Genomic DNA, 20861 nt, shown 5'->3' on the forward strand with positions numbered 1-20861 from the left:
ATATGTCTCAAATGAAAAAATGAGACAAAAATCACAGCAAGAGAGCTAAACAAAACAGATATAAATAATATGCCTGATAGAGCATTTAAAGTAATGGTTATACATATACTCACTGGATTTGAGAAAAGAATGGAGGACTTCATTGAGATCCTCAACAAAGATACAGAAAACATCAAAAAGAACCAATCAAAGGTGAAGGACTAAGTAACTGAAATCAAAAATACACTAACTACATAGATAAATAGTAAACTAGAGGAAACAGAAGAATGGATCAGTGACTTGGAGGACAGAATAAATGAAAATCAGTCAAGCTTAACAGGAGAGACAAAAAATAATAATGAAAAATGAAAATAGGATTCTGAAACTCAATGACACCATAAAGCATAAGAACATTTGCATTGTAAGGAACCCAGAAGAAGAGAGAGAAGAGGAAACAGAAAATTTATTTGAAGAGATAATAGCTGAAAATTTCCTGAATTTGGGGAAGGAAACATATCTAAATCTAGGAGGTACAGAGAGCCCCCAAAAGAATCAACCCAAGGTGGTCCATACCAAGATAAGTTGTAATTAAACTGGCAAAAAGTAGTGATAAAGAGAGAATTTTAAAAAGCAGTAGGAGAAACAAAAAGTTACATATAAAGGAGACCCCATAAGGCTATCAGCAGATTGTTCAACAGAAACTTTGCAGGACAGAAGGGAGTGACATGATGTATTCAAAGTGTTGAAAGAGAAGAACTTGCAATGAAGAATAGTCTATCCAACAAAAGTATCATTCAGAATAGAAGGAGAGATGAAGAATTTTGCAGACAAAAAAAAGTTGAAGGAATTCGTGACCACTAAACTTGTTCTACAAAAATACTAAACAGACTCAAAGAGTCAAAAAGAAAGACCACAAATAGGATTAAGAAAAGTAGGAAGCACAAAACCATTAAGTATATCTATAAAAATTGATCAAGGGATTCACAAAATAAAGGATGTAAAATATGACACCATATACATAAAACATGGATGGGAAAGGAGTAAAGAATGAGACAAACTTAAGTGACCATCAACTTAATATAGACAGCTATATGCATAAGATGTTATATACAAACCTAATGGTAACCACAGATAAAACAACAATAATAGATATGCAAAAATGAAGAGAAAGGAATCTAAGTATATCACCAGAGAAAGCCAGAAAACTGTGAGAGAACATGAGAAAGAAGGAACAGAGAAGAACTATAAAAACAACCATAAAACAAGTAACAAAATGGCAATAAGTACATACCTATTAATAATTACTTTGAATGTAAATGGCCTACATTTTCTAAACAGAAGACAAAGGGTGAGGGAATGGATAAAAAAGCAAGACGTATCTATAGGCTGCCTACAAGAGACTCATTTCAGACCTAAAGGCACATACAGATTGAAAATGAATAGAGGGAAAGGATTTATTATGCAAATGAAAGTGAAGAGAAAACCAGGATAGCAATACTTATATGGGACAAAATATACTAAAAAACAAAAACTGTAATGGGAGACAAAAAGGACACTATATAATAATAAAGGGAACAACGCAACAAAAAGATATAACAATTATAAATATTTACACACCCAATATGAAAGCACTGAAATACATAAAACAGTTAATAACAAACAAAAAGGAACTACTCAGTAGTAATACAAAAATACTAGGAGAATTTAACACCCACTTACATCAATGGATAGATCATCCAAACAGAAAATCAATAAGAAAACAGTGACCTTAAATGATATTTTGTACTAAATGGATTTAACAGATATAGTCAGAACATTCCATTCTAAAATAGGGTAATGTACATTATTTTCACGTGCACACTGATCATTCTCCAGAATAGACTACATGTTAAGACACAAATCAAGTCTCAACAAATTCAGAAAGATCAAAGTTATACCATGCATCTGACCACAATGTTATAAAACTAGAAATCAACCACACACACACACACACACACACACACACACACACACACACACAAAACCTAGATAGAGCACAAATACATGAAGGCTACATAACATGGTACTAAACAATGAATGGGTCAACCAAGAAATCAAAGAGGAAATCAAAAAATACATGGAGACAAATAAAAATTAAAACATAATAGTCCAAATCTTTGGGATTAAGCAAAAGTGGTTCTAAGAGGGAAGTTTATAGCAATACAGGCCTACCTCAAGAAGCAAGAAAATTTCAAATAAATGACCTAACCTAACACTTAAAGGAGCTACAGCAGGAGAAACAAACAAAATCCAAAATCAATCAAGGGAAGGACATAATAAATGTTAGAGCAGAAATATACAAAATAGAAACTAAAAAAACAATAGAACATATCAGTGAGTCCAGGATCTGGCTTTTTGAAAAGATCAACAAAATTGATAAACCTTTAGCCAGACTCTTAAAAAAAAGAGAGAGACAGACAGAGATATCTCTGATATCTCTGATAAATACAGATGCAAAAATTTAGCAAACAAAAACCAACAATATATTTAAAAAATCATTCACCATGATCAGGTGGAATTTATTCCTGGGATGCAAGCGTTGTTTAATATTAACAAATCAACATGCTACACCATATTATCATTAGGTGAAAAAAAATTAGACAAAGTACAACATCCTTTAATGATAAAAACTATCAAAGTAGATTTAGAGAGAACATATCTCAACATAATAAAGCCATATATGAAAAACCCACAGCTAACATCATAACTCAGTGTGGAAAAACTGAGAGCTTTTCACCTAAGATCAAGAGCAAGACAAGGATGTTCACTTCATCACTTTTATTCAACATAGGAAGCCTAGCCACAGCAATCAGATAAGAAAAAGAAATAAAAGGTATCCATATTGGTAAGGAAGAAATAAAACTTTCACTATTTGCAGATGACATGATACTATATATAGAAAACCTTAATGACTCCACCAAATCACTACTAGACCTAATAAATGAATTCTGTAAGTTTTCAGGATACAAAATCAATATACAGAAATCTGTTGTATTTTTATACACTAATAATAAACAAAAAGGAAATTAAGAAAATCTCATTTACAATTGCACCAAAAAATAAAATACCTAGGAATAAACTTAATCAAGGAAGTGAAAGACTTGTACTCTGAAAAGTACAAAACACTGATAAATGAAATTGAAGAGCACACAAAAAATAGATATTCTATGCTCATGGATTGGAAAAACAAATATTTTTAAAACGGCCATGCTATCCAAAGCAATCTACAGATTTAATGCAATCCCTGTCAAAATACTAACAGTATTTTTCACAGAACTAGAAAAAATAATCCTGAAATTTGTATGGAACCATAAAAGACCTCAAGTAGCCAAAGCAGTCTTGAAAAGGAAGAACAAAACTGAACTATCACAATCCGAGGTATCAAGATACACTACAAAGTTTTAGTAATCAAAATGGTATGGTACTGGCACAAAATTAGACAGTTTCCTAAATCAAGGAAACAGAAGAGACAGCTCAGAAACAAACCCAAAATTATGTGGTCAATTAATCTTGAAGAAAGAAGGCAAGAGCATGCAATGGGAAAAAGATAATCTCTTCGACAAATGGTGTTGTGAAAATTGGACAGCTACATGCAAAAAAAAAAAAAGAAACTGGATCACGTTCTTACACCATACACACCGTACACAAAAATAAACTCAAAATGGATTAAAGACCTACATGTGATACTTGAAACTATAAAAATCCTACTAGAAGAGAGCATAGGCAGTAACTTCTTGGCATCAATTGTAGCAACACTTTTCTAGGTATGTCTCCTGAAGCAAGGGAAATAAAAGCAAAAATAAACTATTGGGACTACATCAAAATATAAAGTTTCTGCACAGCAAAGGAAACAATAAAAAAACTGAAAGACAACCTACTGAATGGAAGAAGATATTTGCAAATGACATGTCTAATAAAAGGTTAATATCCTGGTGTACCCGGGTGACTCAGTTGGTTAAGTGTCCGACTTTGGCTGAAGTCATGATCTCGTGGTTTCTGGGTTCCAACCCGTGTCCAGTTCTGTGCTGACTGCTGAGAGCCTGAAGCCTGCTTCAGATTCTGTATCTCCCTCTCTCTCTTTGTCCCTCCCCAACCTGTCCTCTCAATCTCTCTTTCAAAAATATATAAATAAACATTACAAAATTTTTAAAAAGTTAGTATCCAAAATATACAAAGAACTGGTAAAACTCAACACCCAAATAATCTAATTAAAAACTGGGCAGAAGTCATGAATGGATATTTCTCCAAAGACATATAGCTGGCCAATAGACACATGAAAAGATGCTCAACATCACTAATCATCAGTGAAATGTAAATCAAAACTACAATGCAATATCACCTCACACCTGTCAGAATGGCTAGAATCACAAACTCAAGAAACAACAAATGTTGGGAAGGGTGTGGGGAAAACGGAACCCTCTTGTACTTTTGGTGGGAATGCAAACTGGTGCAGCCAATGTGGAAAACAGTATAGACCTTCCTCAAAAAAATTAAAAATAGAATTACCATGTATATGATCCAGTAATTTTATTACTGGGTATTTACACAAAGAATATAAAACCACTAATTCAAAAAGATATATGCACCTTTATGTTTATTGCAGCATTATTTACAATAGTCAAATCATGGAAGCAGCCCAAGTGTTCACTGATTGATGAATGGATAAAGAAGAGGTGGCATATATATACAATGGAACATTACTCAGCCTTAAGAAGGAATGAAATCTTGCCATTAGCAACATGTATAGATCCAGAGGGTATGATGCTATGTGAAATAAGTCAGTCAGAGAAAGACTAACACCATATGATTTCACTCATGTAGAATTTGAGAAATAAAACAAATAAAGAAAAAGTAAAAAAGTCACAAACCAAAAAAGCAGGCTCTTAACTATAGAGAACAAATTGATGGTTACCAAAGGGGAGATGGGTGAGGGATGGGTGAAATAGGTGATTAAGGGTACACTTATTATGAGCACTGAATAGTGTATACAATTGTTGAACAACATAATGTGCACCTAAAGCTAATATAACCCTGTATATTAACTATACTGGCATTAAAAAAAGAAAGAAGCAGATCCACTGGAATGTCTTTTGGGCATTTACTCCTGTCTTAATGCCTGACTGGATGAAATGTCTGGTGATAGAGAAACCATCTCACCATAATAAGGGTGAAAGTCATATTAAAGATGGAGGAGAAGGAAGATAAAAGGAGCTTTGTTTTGAGTGATATTGTTGGACTAATATGCCATCCAGGGATTTCTTATTGCATTAAATATATAGACTTTTTACTTGCCTAAGAGAAGAAAACAAAATCAAAAACCACAAACTGATTTAACCTGGAGAAAAATTTGTTTAAAATCCCATTATTCTTATGTTAGACTGTATAATATTTGCTATTTCATTTCTCTTGAATTGTAATAGTTATTTAGGATTCCTCCCATTCTTAATTAATCCATTTGAATTTCTACAAATGATCAAAGATATTCTAAATGGTAGTAGAGACAATCTGTAATTTATATTTTAGAGATCATGAGTCAAATTCTTTGACAGTTTGCAATTTTAATAAAATAATTTTATTAGACATTTTTATTTTTCAAAAACGTTTTAAATATATCTTTTTTTATTCATACGGAGGGAGAAATCTAAGGGGAAATCATTATATTCATTATATCAAATTATTTATTTGATATTCATTATATCAAATATTACAAATAAGAGGTTGTAAAAAGCAAACCCAGTATTTAAATTTAGAAATTTGTGCTTTGTTCAGTTGAAAAGAGAATTTTAGGATGGTCCATATTATTGTGTGGGTTTTTTTGTATCAATTATTATCAAACATCAGAGGGCAAAAACAAGTTTGTTAATTATCAAAATGGGTAGGTATTCTTCTAAGGTTTATTTTATCTCCGTGTATTTTCTTCCATTCTTTTTTTATCTTTTTTTATTTTCTTGTTTCTTCTTTTTTTTCTTTCTTTAGATTGATTATTTTCAAAGTAATTGTTTTTTTTTCATTTTTGTTTTTATAATTCAGACAAAATCAGGTGTGTTTAGGGTGGTATGGCCATAGACTCCTTTTTACAATTCAAAACAATATCCAGATACCAATATATCTCTGAAAGCAGACATTTAACTACATTACAGATAATTCTCTGGCATATTAAATTTTTGCTGCCCATATTTCAGATTTAATTTGAATGTCAATATTAAAGACTAATTTAAGTACTCTTGATTCTTTTTAAAACCTTAATTGTTAATTGTTATAATTCCAACAAAAATTCATTGAATTCCATCAATACAATTATGCAAGATTTCACAGGGCCACAAAGATAAGAAATAAGCTCACGTCCCTAGTATCTTATAACAAGGAATGGGTAATCAAACGGTATGACCTAGATAGGTCACTAGGCCACAAGCCATCTATGAAACACATCCTATGAGAAGTGGCTACACCGTTCGTGTGTAGAGGTGGTTCTTCCATGGAGCTCCTTAGGCCCTGGGGATGATGATGGGATTGGTTAGCCATCCCTCTCTTTTGTAGCACGTAATAAAATCCAAAGGCTTGGATTTTGCCCATTTCCCATCTGCCTTCTGCTCTTACATGTGTGTGTCTACTACCGTCAGTAAATGATGTACATGTAATGAGAGGTACACACCAGTGTTCTCGTTGGGACATATATTGTACTAGCCAAGGCCATTTATAATGGTTTTGTTGTTAATTATTTATTCTATAATCATTACCTTAGTGTTCTTAAGGGAAAATTTTGGGATAGATGCTATCATACCTTTTTCTAATTGCTTTTGAAAGAAAGCACTTAATTTACTTCTTTGTTCATCTTCATTTTGGTGAATATGCCTTGGCAAAGGGTACTTGGCAAAGGATAGACACTTAATAAAGCACAGATAACACACACTCTTCACTGTCTATATTATTATGTCTAACGTTCTTTAATGAGTATCTTGTTTCTTGCAGGACGGTTCTGTTTACTCTCACTTCTGTGGTTGTACTTGTCATTACAACTGACTGGATCAGCTGGGACAAGCTGAATCGGGGATTTTTGCCCAGTGATGAAGTTTCCCGAGCATTCCTGGCTTCTTTCATCTTGGTCTTTGACCTCCTTATTGTAATGCAGGTAAGTGTTTTCGTATTTCCCTTCTCTCACTGAAACAGCTCTGTGCTTTGTTCTCAGTATAACAAACACTGTATGTAGAATGAAAGGCTCCATAAAGGTAGAGAAGTGCTTAGTTTATAGTTGCTATTGGGGGAGCTTTTCTGATCATAGTTTCAGCAGTTTTACTGGGAGGATAAGCCAACTGGGCTTTTGTGAAAGTAGCACCAAAAATTCATTGTATGAACATTGGAAGGTGGACCCTGAGAAACCATACAGCATGGTGGTGTTTTCTGCCAAGATTTCAAGGAAAAAAATAAGGCAAAGCAACAACAAAAAACCCTGTCATTTAGTAAATGAAAAGCTGCAGAGATGAGGATGATATAAAGCCAGCAAAGCAGGGATAAGCAATTGCCAAAGCAACTCAGGGTTTTATAGCGGTTGAAATGGAATGATGTAAAAATGCTTTTCCTGGTTATGGAAATTATCACTTTCTTTCAGTACTCACTAGAGATCATTCCATTTTCATGTAAACAATATTTCTGCCCTGCTCAGCAGCACATTGTTTGTACAATAGCATTGCGCTAACCAGTGCTACTCATGTAATCTTCTGCTGTGAGTACTTTGGGGTCTTAGGAATGTTCCTTTGAATGAGGCCGAAAGAAACATTAACTATTTCTTGGCACTTTATCTTGCTCATTAAGTGTCCATCCATTTGCTGCCCATTTTCATACTGATTTTATAAGGCAATTTTGGATTTTCCCCTCCTGAGACATTGTAAGTTACCAGAACAAAGGCCACAATTGCTGAAGGGAAGGTAAACGCCACTGTGTGCCAGATTTATGTGAGATTTCACAAGATAGAAGATTGGTTTTCTCATTTTAGAGGCAAAGAGAAGCCTTTATAAGCAATATTCTGTAGTGTCTTAAAAGAGAATAACAGTTTATTGTTGCTGTTGCTTCACAGTATAGCCCAGGCATTAGGTTCAAGATGGTTCCTGGAATATATTTCTATTTTAATGGACAACAGTTTAAAATATGTTATCGATTTAAAAAATTATATAAAATGGAATGTTTGTCTCATCTAAAAATTGATGTATTTCTTCTTTATTTCCTGTGGGATAGTTTAGCATAGTGGAGAAAGTAAGAAAGCATTGGTGGGTTCCATATCAGTCTCTTATTTGCTGTAGGACCTCCTCTGGATATTTATAAAATCAAATTTGTAGCACTAAATAGTGTATTTTGCATTACTTGTTCAGAGACTGTTTTTCTTTTTTAACGTTTACTTATTTTTTAGAGACAGCCAGAGACAGAGACAGAATTTGAACAAGGGAGGGGCAGAGAGAGAGGGAGACACAGAATTGGAAGCAGGCTCCAGGCTCTGAGGTGTCAGCACACAGTCCGATGCAGGGCTCAAACCCATGAACCATGAAGTCATGACCTGAGCCAAAGTCAGATGCTTTAACCAACTGAGCCACCCAGGTGTCCCTCAGAGGCTGTTTTTTTTTTTTTTTTTTTTAATGTTTATTTATTTTGAGAGAGTACACATGAGTAGGGGAGGGGCAGAGAGAAAGGGAGAGAGAGAGAATCCCAAGCAGGCTCCACACTGTCATCACAGAGCCTGACATGGGGCTTGATCCCAAGAACCATGAGATCATGACCTGAGTTAAAATCAAGAGTCGGTTGCTTAGCTCACTGAGCCGCCCAGGTGCCCCTCAGAGGCTGTTTTTATCTTCTTTCATCTGATACTCCTGAATGATATACTTCCTCATCTAAAATATCTGCTTTGGCCAAATGGCCTACCTTTTTGAACCCATTTTATAGCCAAAGGTATTAGTAAGCAAATAGACCACTGTCCTTTGGATTGTTTAAATTTGTATATGTGAGAGCATAAATTTCCTGATTTTTGTCCTACTATCCATCACTTTCTACCCTCTTTGTATTCTTCCAATGAGGTCACGAAAATCAGGGACTTGAAGTGGAAAAATATAACATTACAATTTATAGATACTATGGAATCACTCAAAAAGTACTTAATAAGGAGAGGAGGAAGAAAGAAAGGATAGTAAGGATTTATATAGCTAGAGTCAGCAGGGATTAGGGAGGGGCAAGCATTCTAGATGAAGGAAATGGTATGAAAATGTGGAGTCAGTCTTGGGGCGCCTGGGTGGCGCAGTCGGTTAAGCGTCCGACTTCAGCCAGGTCACGATCTCGCAGTCCGGGAGTTCGAGCCCCGCGTCAGGCTCTGGGCTGATGGCTCAGAGCCTGGAGCCTGTTTCCGATTCTGTGTCTCCCTCTCTCTCTGCCCCTCCCCCGTTCATGCTCTGTCTCTCTCTGTCCCCAAAATAAATAAACGTTGAAAAAAAAAAATTAAAAAAAAAAAAAAAAAAGAAAGAAAATGTGGAGTCAGTAAAGTGCTGAAGTGTTCAGAGAGTAGCCAGAGCACCAATTGACCGACAATGAAGAGTTTGTGTTGAGGAATCTATCAGTTTGGATGATTTTGGCTACAAGTAACAATAAGCCTGCCAAGCTAGCTTAATCAAAGTGGGGGGATGTAATACTGTGTTATAAGGATGCTGTACAGAATTAGAGAGGAGGGAGGCAGTTACATTTTAGGGACACATGAAAGCAGAGACTAAAGGGCACCAGGGAGCCCAGACCTAGCTTTTTTTCTCCATCTCTCATCTTTTTTAATTTTTCCCTTCACTTTCCTTCTCTTTTCTTACTACAGAGAAGCTTTCTCAGCTTCCCAGTTCATATGGAAGGAAATGGCCACAGCGAATACCTCAGAGGGAGACCACTCTAGTTGTCAGGCATAATTCTAGATTCCTGGGGAAAGGATTGTAAGGACTGGATTGTCCTGCACCCATCAGTGAAGTGACTGGGGGCAAGGCAGTTCCACAGAAAAACAGGGAGATGCTGGGCCTCAAAAGCTAAATTAATTGATGTCTAATATGAAGGAAAGTCCAGAAAGAGACCCAAGAGTTAGGGCCCTTAACTCCTTTTCTTTCTCGCCCAGTACTGAGTCAGTGAGCCAGTCCCTTTGATTTCTCTTTTGCTATGTCTTTTGTGGTCGAATCCTTCCTTATCATTTCTCTGCTTGTATTCAGTCCTGAGTCTCCTGTATACTATTGTAAAATAATCTCCTATGCAAACTTCTGCTTCCACATGTCCCCTTGTCCCACACACTCTATGCGGCTCAGGCTCATAAACTTCCAGTCTGGAATGTCATGTTGTACATGCCTCTTCTCAGTCAAAGTGATACCTCATTGTCCAAGTATAAAGTCAGGACTCCGAGAGCATGCTCCCAGTGCCCTTCACCATCTGGCCCTGCTGTGTTTTCTCACATGTATTCTATGCTGTAGATCTACCCCAGACCATCCTATGCTGTAGATCCACCTCAGACCAAAGGGCTTATTGTTTGGCCCTTGACCACAGCACACTCATTCCAGGGTGTCTGTAAGCCTCTTTTTCTCCCCAGATGTGTCTCCTCCTGCTCTGGTCATCTAGACCCTACTGCTGAGGACCATTCCAATTCCCCCTCATGAAAACCATGTAATCACTTTCCTCCTTGGAACTCCTGCAGCACTTTTCCCCTGGACACAAATCACCATTTCACTGTTTTCCTGCTCTCTGGAGCAGGAACCATAGCTTATAACTATTTGTCCCTGGAGTCTCCCTAACACAGAGCCTTACATGGGCAGCAGTATGCCCAGAGTAATAACTGCTTGATGAGGATAAAGAAGTGACATTTGAGCACTGAGTCTCCTGCAAACTCTGCCCCCCCTTTGGGAGCATCATGTTAAAGTTTCAGGAACTAGTACAAGTGGTAAAATAAACAGAGCCCCAGAAGATGTATATATTTAAGGCATTTAAAAATATATAATACAAATATCCTACAAATCCATAGCCAACTAAACTGTGATCTATTTCATTCTAGATTCATATATTTCAGACAAAAGAAAAATAGAAAAGTAGCAAAATTAGTGGAAATGGAGGGAATCATTTCATTAGAAGATTTTCTCTCATTGGACTTATTTAAGTGATTTTAAAGCAATTGACCCTAGACTTTTCTAATAGTAGAAAAATTCAGCTTACACTATCAAAAGATATTTTAATGTTTGGTAAAAAAATAAAAAGAAAAGAAACCCTTAGAATATGACATTATTGCTATAAAGATTTTATCTTAACAAAGTTAGTAGGTCAATTCTGAAAACTTGTAGAGAAAGTATAATTATTTTTATGAATGTTTATTAAATAGGATTTTCTACATTTATTGTGAAAACCATTTGATGTATCATATCTTTCTGCAGTTCTAGTAAAGTCGCTAGAACTAAGGCATAAACAGATGTCAGTATAATATAACATGTGACTCATGGGGCGCTTGGGTGGCTCAGTCGGATGAGCGTCGGACTTCAGCTCAGGTTACGATCTCACGGTCTGTGAGTTCGAGCCCCGCGTCGGGCTCTGGGCTGATGGCTCAGAGCCTGGAGCCTGCTTCCAATTCTGTGGCTCCCTCTCTCTCTGCCCCTCCCCCGTTCATGCTCTGTCTCTCTCTGTCTCAAAAATAAAATAAACGTTAAAAAAAAAAATAAAAAAAAATAAAAATAAAAATAAAAAACATGTGACTCATATAAATCACACATTTCTACAGAACATGAGATGTAAATTGTAAAAAACACTTCTCTGAGGAAATATTATCTCCAATCTGTTTAATATTTATAATTTTGCCATTTGGCTTTTATATTCCTTTAGTTCATTGCATAAGTATTTAATTTGCAATTGTGTCCCACCCATTCATCTCTTGTTAGATTGAAGAAAAGATATATGTAAGATATGTAAGAGTTAAAAATATAATGTATTGTAGAGTAATCAAAGAAAAAAAAGTGTCCTAGGAGTCCACCTGCCCAAAATAGAGAAAGAGAGATGTCAGTATAGACAGGATAGTAGGACAAAACTCCAAAAAAGAGGTAAGAGTAGAAGGGCAGGCAGCAAGAATTTGAAAAAGGAAAACAATGGACAGGAAAATTTTCTCCAGCTGAGAGTAGTGTCCTAATCATCACAGTATGAACTTAGTTTTTTTTAAAAAATATATGAAATTTATTGTAAAATTGGTTTCCATACAACACCCAGTGCTCATCCCAAAAGGTGCCCTCCTCAATACCCATCACCCTCCCTCCCCTCCCTCCCACCCACCATCAACCCTCAGTTTGTTCTCAGCTTTTAAGAGTCTCTTATGCTTTGGCTCCCTCCCACTCTAACCTCTTTTTTTTTTTTTTTTTTAAGAACTTAGTTTTGATCCATTAAGTTCAGAAAACATTTGTGAATTCTATTTTTTATTTTTTGAGGAACGTCCATACTGTCTTCCACAGTAGTTGTACCAATTTACATTCCCACCAACAGTGTCTGAGGATTCCTTTTTCTCCACATCCTCACCAACACTTGTTATTTTTTGTCTTTTTTATTCTAGCTATTCTGACAGTTGTAAGGTGATATTTTATTGTGGTTTTAATATGCATTTCCCTGATGATTATTGAAATTAAAAATAGAAATACCATATAATCCAATAATTCCCCCACAAGGTATTTACCCAAAGAAAATGAAAATGCTAATTTGAAAAGGTATGTCTACTTCTGTGTTTATCGCAGCATTATTTACAATAGCCATGATATGGAAACACCCCAAGTATCCACTGATAGATCAACAGATAAAGAAGGTGAAGTGTGAATACAGAATATTACTCAGTTCTGAAAAAGGATGAGATCTTGCCATTTGCAACATCATGAATAGACCTAGAGGGTGTTATGTTAAGTGAAATAAGTCAGAAAAAGAAAGACAAATACCATATGATTTCATTTAATGTGGAATGTGGAATCTAAGAAACAAAACAAAGGGGAAAAAACCTGAAAAAGTAGAATTAGTTCTATAAATACAGAGAACAAACTGATGGTTGTCAGAAAGGAGGGGGTGGGCAATGGGAAAAATGGGTGAAGGGGAGTGGAAGATACAGTCTTCCAGTTATAGAACAAATAAGTCACAGGAATAAAAAATACAGCATAGGTAATATAGTCAATAATATTGTAATAACATTGTATGGTGACAGATGATTAGCCACACTTATGATAAGCCTAATACAACATAGACTTGTTGAATCACTATGTTGTGGACCTGAAAGTCAGGTAACATTGTGCACCAACTATACCCAAATTAAAACAAATAAAAAGCCAAATTCATAGAAACAGAGAGTAGAATGCTGGTTGCCAGGTGTTGAGAAAAATAGGGAGAGGTTGGTAAAAGGGCACAAACTTCCAGTTTTAAGATGAATAAGTTCTGAGGATGTAATGTATAACATGGTAACTATAGTTAAAAACACTATTTTGTATACTTGCAATTTGCTAAGAGAGTACATTTCAAGCATTCTCATTTTAAAAAATAAACTATGTGAAGTAATGGATATGTTGATTAACTTGGTCGTGGGACTCATTTCACTACATATAACGGTTGGAAAAATACTTAATGATAAATAATGTAACAAAAGAAAACATTTACAAATTCATTCCCTGTGTACACCATATCAGGTGCTAGAGACACAGGACAGTGGGAAAGGAAATCAAAGATCAATGACACAGTCCACAGGCATTTGTAGTCACAAAGGAATTAATAATTTAGTAGAATAAATATGAGTAGAAAAATAAAGGCATTTCAAGAAACCGTTTAGAAGAATTATTCAGGTAAAAAGCAAACGTTCCTACATCTGCCACTTTTAAAATTTATCTTCCTGCCATCCTAGGATCTAGTTGTCCGTATGAAGGCTTTAAAATAAAGGAGCTTTCTCTTTATAAGATAAAGAACATTCTGTACTTTTTAACTAGACAGGAAGAGAGAGAATGAAAGAAGGAAGTGAGAGGAAGAAAAGGAGGAAATTAAGAGAGTAGGGAGGGGCTATGGGGAGGAGGAGGAGAGGTGTGGAGCCAGAAAGATGGGTATAGGTGGGGATGACTTGAGAAGCCAGTAAAAATCTCCAGTGTGGATGGTGGGTGGAGGTGGATGGGATGAAGCAGTGGTAATGACCATGGAGACTGATTAAGTTATATGTGTTGTTAAGTTTCCATGCATTCTCTGTCCTTTCTGAATGCTTTATATAACTGAACTCTAGGGGATTAGTGTAGGGAATATTAAAAACTGTCAAGTTTCACAACTGGATCAATGTAGTCTAGCATCAAGATAGCATCTGCTGAACAAAGTGCCCAGGAGGCAGAGGAAGCTATGAGAAGATAAATTTCTGGGAATTTATGGTTAATTATAGAAAGGTTTGGCCTTGAACCTCTTCTCTTTATCATCCTCTCCTCTAGAAGGCTTCTCTCTTCACCTTCTGTGTGGGTATATCTTTGATTTATGTATGTAAGTAGATTCATAATATAAAACATATTACATATGCAGTATCAGCTTTATGTGCTTCAAGGAGATGAAAGAATTCTTCTAGAAGAGAGGCTTTTAAAGAGAAGATGAAAGATTCAAAGATGAAGATTCAAATCTTCAAGATGAAGATTTTGGTGAATCTTCACACTGTTGATACATGTTATCAGCACTTCTCTTGTAATTTATCTATATACCTACCTAATACCTTCATACCTATGTATCTACATACTTACTCTAACATGTGGGCTCCTCAAGGAGAGGAGGTATGTTTTCTCAATTTTTTCATTCCCACAGCTAGCTCATGTTCAATGCATTGCAGTTTTACCATAAGTATTTGCTGAATGAAAGAATAAATAAATGAATGATCACAGCATTATTTCAGAAAAGCCAAATAACATGAGATTTTTCAAGAAGCAAAATGTTTACCAACATCAGGAGAATGAGCTATCAATAATATTAAATTAGGTCATTTTCATTGAATTATTTTACTGTGATTAAATATCCAAATAAAAATCTGAACAAATTACTCAGTTAAGTGTTGAAAAGGACTCTTTGGTCTAGTTTGAAAAACACGTAAAGAAAAATGATATTTCCTGAAAAGTAATTCCTAATGCACTTAAAAAATAATTATGAAAATTGCATTCTACAAAGATTTCACTTTTTAACCTCTAAAAATGTGTTTGTTTTCTGTTTTGTATATGGTTCTCAGAAATAGGTTGACTAGTTTAAAAAAAGACATCATGAATTTTGGTAGACTTTATTTTAAAATTCCAATAACCTGACTTCAGTAGGGCACTTATTTTGAGGTCATAGCTGTTGAAAATGGAATCAATCACTTTAGAACATAGGGCAGAGCAACAAGCATGAACCGATTTTAATTAAATAGCTATGGTGTTTTGACAAGTTGGCATATATTTTCCGGACAAGTTGGTCTGACTGATTTTGTTTATAGGCTGCTTAGAAAGAAAGGGTTGTTTAAATGTCTGACCACCAGTTTTAACATGTCCTTCAGCTTTGGGAATACATTATAGAACTTCTTTCAAAGTATTTTAAACTCCTTTTCACAATCATTTTACGTCTTCATTTTTCTTATTCAAAGGTTACACACCTACCTTAAAACACAGTAATGACAATTTCTGTCCCAAATGATGACATGGACTAAGGCCTTATAATTGAAGTAACTCCTGGATTAACCATAAATGCCTACTGTCTTCACGATATGTGCCTAAGAGGTTGAATCTCCCTTTTATTTACTGTCACCATTTTGTACTTCTGGCATCACCTGATCTAGTGGGATGACAGAATATTCAAGGACAATCGTGGAGGGGAATCTCAATATATTTATTAATAGTCCCAATAACTAGCTTCCAAATAGTAGACAGACATCTTACAGTAAGACATGTCCATGCAGCATGGGAGAGTCCAGCCAAGTGGGCAGTGTGCAGGAGGTGCCAGAGAACATGTCTTAGCAGGTGACCTATAGTATCAAGAAAATTGTGCAGAAGATCACAGATAAGCTGGAAGCACTGGGGTTACCAGGCAAACACACTTTAGGGTCCAGTCATGGGCACTGGAGTGATAAACACATTCACGTGAAAATGAAACTAATAGTCTGGTTAACATATGATGTAGATCACAGTTTTGAAATAGGCGGTAAGTTCTATGAGGGATTATCGTGAGTAGGTGAGATCAGTCAAGTCTTTAAGGATAATGTGAGAAGAATGGTGCTTGAAGGAATTATAAGATTTGGTTAAGCAAGTGGAAAATAGAGACATTCAAGTTTTATCCCAATTTAAATGCTTCAGTCTCCAAGGTACTTTTTTTTAAAGAGAGCTAGAACATGATTAAAAAACTGGGAAAATATAAATCCTATACTGTTGCACATGAGCAGTAATTGTTTCAAAGCCACATGGAGGCAGCAAGATATAACTCCTTCAAATTTGTATCTTTTCAATGGATGCATCATTGTTTTCAGGTGCCATGGATGATTAGTAACTGATCATCACCCTGAAAGATTGTTGCAGCCATAACCTTCACCCCCATCTTTGTGTGTATATTGTGATTGGTCCTGGGAGTCACGTGTAGCAGTTACCACTTGTCGTTGCACCACTTGTATATAATAAAAACTGCAATGTTGAAGACACCCATCCTGCCATTTGATCAGGCTCCCAGCTCCTCTGGGGTAGATTTCAAACTCAGAGTGTGGTTATACTTCAGGTCAGAATTGGATAGGTGTTGCTAAACATGAGCCCTATTGACAGACATTCATGTCAAATATCCTGTCCCTGGATGAGATGGGCTAATACTCTGTACCTATTTTTGTTTAAATTAATTTATGTATTCTGAGAGTGGGGTACAGAGAGAGAGAGGGGCAGAGAGAGAGGAGAGTTCAAGAATCCAAAGCAGACTCCATGCTGTCAGCATGGAGCCTGACTCAGCGCTTGAACTTATGAACCATGAGTTCATGACCTAAGCTGAAATCAAGAGTCAGATGCTTAACTGACTGAGCCACCCAGCTGGCCTACTTTGTAGTTATTCTTAATGGAATATCAGGGATATGATATATTGCCATGAGCTCTTCTATTAAGTTTTTAAGATACGATGATAGAGCTTAGGAATAAGTTTAAAAACAAATGTTGTAGGCAGTGAGACATCATGGAAGCCAATACAACAATGCCCAGTAATTCAGAACATTTATTTTAAACTCATACCTAAAATAAGAAATGAAGAACAGCCATTTTTAGATGACAAGTTTAAAAATATTTTAGAATCCTAGCATTTTAGAGTAGGAGGAAAATTTTTGGTCATATGATCACGTCCTGATTTTACAACTGAAACCCAGTAAGATTTGATAACTTGCCTGACAGTGGTTGGGCCCAGTCTAGAATTTGGATCTTCCAAATCCCAGCCCAGTACCCTGACAGATCATTTTTGAGTCAAAGATCCATTAACTCTGGAGTTCGACAAGCAAGAGGAGCCTTGGGGAAATGTTGTGCAACAAGTTGCTCAAAGTCTAGCCTAGTGTACTTAGACTAAGTAAGGATGGGTCCAATACTAGAAGACCATAGTATAAACCTTCCATATTAGAAATGAGGAACAAGCTACTAAAAAGGGCAGAATGCTGTACTGGAAACACACTAGACCCAAAATAAGGCAGGATGGAAGGAGAGAAGGAAGCAGAAAGAAAAATAAAAGCTATTATTCACTGAGCATTTACCCTACATCGAGCACTATCCTGAATGCTTAGACACACTGTATATTATTTAATCTTCTCAACCTTTCTACAAGATTGATAGTATTATCTCTAATTTTTAAAATGAGGAAAATGAGAATTGCTCACAGTACACAGAGTCTGGATTCAGCAAAATGAGGATTAGAAAAACAGATCTGTGTGACCCCAAAGCCCATATTTTTCCCTTACCTTATAGTATTGTGTATATCAAATTAATTAATATACACAACAGCCACAACAGAATACTTGCTAGGTGGCAGGAAGCTTACTGAATGACAGGAACACTTTTGCAGTAGACTAGAAGCAAGACTCAATTTCTTAGTGGCAGTGGAAATGTGTTTAAGTCACTTCATCTCTAGGTGTCCATAGTCTCATCTGTAGGATGACAATTTTTCATGACCCACATTATAGGATTTTTATGACAGCTAAATTAAAATGCAGTTGAAATATTATCTTTTCATATATCTAAATTTCATTATTTGGAAGAAGAAAACAAATTAATTTAGTCGGAAAAAAGTTTCAGAGTAGTGCCTGGAATTACAATAAATCATTCAGGGTTGCTTGATTTTAGCTAAGCTAGACTATTATAATGTGATAAGGAGTCTGAGTAACAATGCATTGTAGCCATAACCTGCTATTAGAAATCTACACTAAATGGGGTGATTTCCATCCCTACCTGATCAGAAGAATCACAAAAACTCTTAAAAGGATGTGAATTCTCTGGCTATTGGAACATTGTCAGAGTTTCTGGTTTAGTAAGCATGCACTGGTGCCTGGGAATTACTAGGCATTACAGATGATTCTCGTGGCCATGAATTAGAGTCAACTGTACTGGTTAAAAATGCAGGTTCTTGGGTTTTCCTTTTAGATCTAGTGATATCAGAATCACTAGGGAATTTGATTTGTGAATATGGGTTTTTATTTAGTCCAAATATGATTTCTGTGAACTCACTATTCTAAGGTAATACACTACTAATAAGTGAATGTTTATTATTACTTTGACTCAGATGGCTATACATAAAAGAACCCCAAGGAAATTACAAATTGCCGGATGGTATTTGGACTTTATTACATTTGATGAAGTTTGGAGAGTTCAAAATTATGCATTTGTCCTATAAAACTGTATCATTCCTGTGGTGCATATTGTGAAAAGCTGAACAGTTAAAACCAAATATGTATCCGGTTTATTTGTATCTAATTTTTGATGAAAGTGTATTTTATAAATATCCCTTTGCAGAAAAATGTATTTATGTCTAAGATGCTTATCATCTATTTAATCTTTGTTTGATTTCAATAGCTGAGTCCTGAACATTTATTTGCAAGTTGAATAAGTTCTAAAATATAAGAATAGCATGAAACCAAAGAGGTATATGTCTCTGTTTTATAACAAAATGACTTTATACACAAAAATATGTGTCTGGGGAAAAAATTAAAATTTGTTGTTTATAGTCCTTGTCATTCCTTTCTGGGACTTCTGAAGTTGGTGCCAAGAAATGTCCTTTTTTTCCTGTAATGAATAGAGCGATAGATGTGGATGCAAAATGAAGAAGCTCAGAGCCCTGGGAGAGATTCCTGCCCATGAAGTAGGACAGTAGGAACCGGGGGTCAGAAGGAGTTGTTATGGGGGGGAAAAGAGAGAAGACATAGAGGTGACAGCTGCTAATAGAACTTGAGAAAGAGAGGGTTTTTTTTTTTTAAGAAGTTTTGCTCTGTAATGTGCAATGTTATAATCTACATCCAACTTCCGAAGAAAATTTCAGTTCAAAAAAATAGTCTCCAATCCTTTTGACATTATTTTCTTTCAGTCCTATCCTTCTCTTTTGATTCTGATGGGTTTCTGGGCAAGACTCAGGGGAAAGACAAGGTCGTAGAGGCCAAGGTATATTCCAGTTACACAAATATGAAAGTTAGTGGGTCCTTACATGTAATGATTGTGTAGAATTCAGTCTGGTGAATGCATTCACTTTATCTTATGACTGCCTCTTAATTCAGCATTTTCACTCTTTACAAGCTCAAAGTCACAGTATATATCTCTTTCTTTTCAATCCAGTTTGTCAAATCCCCATCCTATAACAGCCCCTTAAACATCAGTATCCCATAAAAGCCTACCCTATTTTCCTTTATCTCTTCATCCCAGCTAGTTTTTCAAAGGTAGTTTTTCATCCACTGTCATGGCTTCAAGTCCTCCTTATGGGCTGGTCTTTCTCAAATCCAAATGCCTCTGCTCAGTTTCACACCTGGAATATCTAACTGGCAAATGGCTATTTCTGCCAAGATCTTCCATGGGCTTCTCTGGTTCATCATATTTAAAACCAACCTATCATGATTTTTGTCCACTTAGTCACTCAAGCCAAAAAATCTGGGAGATATCCAAGATTTCTCTCTTTCATCTGTCTTACAGTCAATCGATAGCCTTGTGCATTCTTCTTGCTAAGTATTTCTTGAATCTGTTTCTCTTTAAGACCCTAGTAGCCTTTACTTAGTTTGGGTTACCATCAACTTTTACTTATAGGAGTATAATATTGTTTCTCTTCTTTTATTCTTACCCCATTTGTCCCAAGTAATCTTTTTATCTTTTTAACATAAAAATATGATCCTCAAAATTCTTCAGATAGAAATTCCCTTGCGTGCCATACTAGACCATTCTGTTATCTAGCCCATGGCCAGCTGCTGGCCTCTTCCTAGTCATCATCCTTCCTACCTTCCCCCATCTCCACCCCCCACCTTTTACATTTTATACTCCATTAAAATGTTGAAATACCAGTTGGTTACTCAAGTCATAATGCCTTTGTACTGGTAATAATAGGGCTTCTTGTCAGTGTGCATGCATGGCTATCCTCAGCCATCATTCAGACTTCAGCTTAAATGCTACCCTCTCTATGAAGCCTCATCTAACTCTCTCAGGCAAACTTAAGTGCTTCTTTTCTTATGCGTTCATAGCAATTTTATAAATGTCAATTATAGGGGCATCTGGGTAGCTCAGTTCCGTTGAGCATCTGACTCTGAGGTTTCAGCTCAGGTCACAATCTCACAGTTTGTGGGTTCGAGCCACATGTCGGGCTCTGCAGCTGGCAGCGTGGAGCCCGGT

The 20861-nt window shown here is 35.9% G+C and overlaps 1 protein-coding gene across 6 annotated transcripts in view; it reads left to right on the forward strand.

Annotated features, from left to right (window-relative positions):
* TMEM117 (transmembrane protein 117) overlaps window positions 1-20861 on the forward strand; it is a 490241-nt gene that overhangs the window by 402638 nt on the left and 66742 nt on the right. For all 6 annotated transcript variants that reach the window (XM_045466029.1, XM_045466026.1, XM_045466032.1 and 3 more), the window contains one exon: window positions 6988-7147. In XM_045466029.1, coding sequence (XP_045321985.1) covers window positions 6988-7147 — 160 coding nt within the window. The remainder of the gene's footprint in view (window positions 1-6987; window positions 7148-20861) is intronic.

This window comes from Leopardus geoffroyi, chromosome B4, assembly GCF_018350155.1.
Source record: "Leopardus geoffroyi isolate Oge1 chromosome B4, O.geoffroyi_Oge1_pat1.0, whole genome shotgun sequence".
Taxonomy (NCBI): domain Eukaryota; kingdom Metazoa; phylum Chordata; class Mammalia; order Carnivora; family Felidae; genus Leopardus; species Leopardus geoffroyi.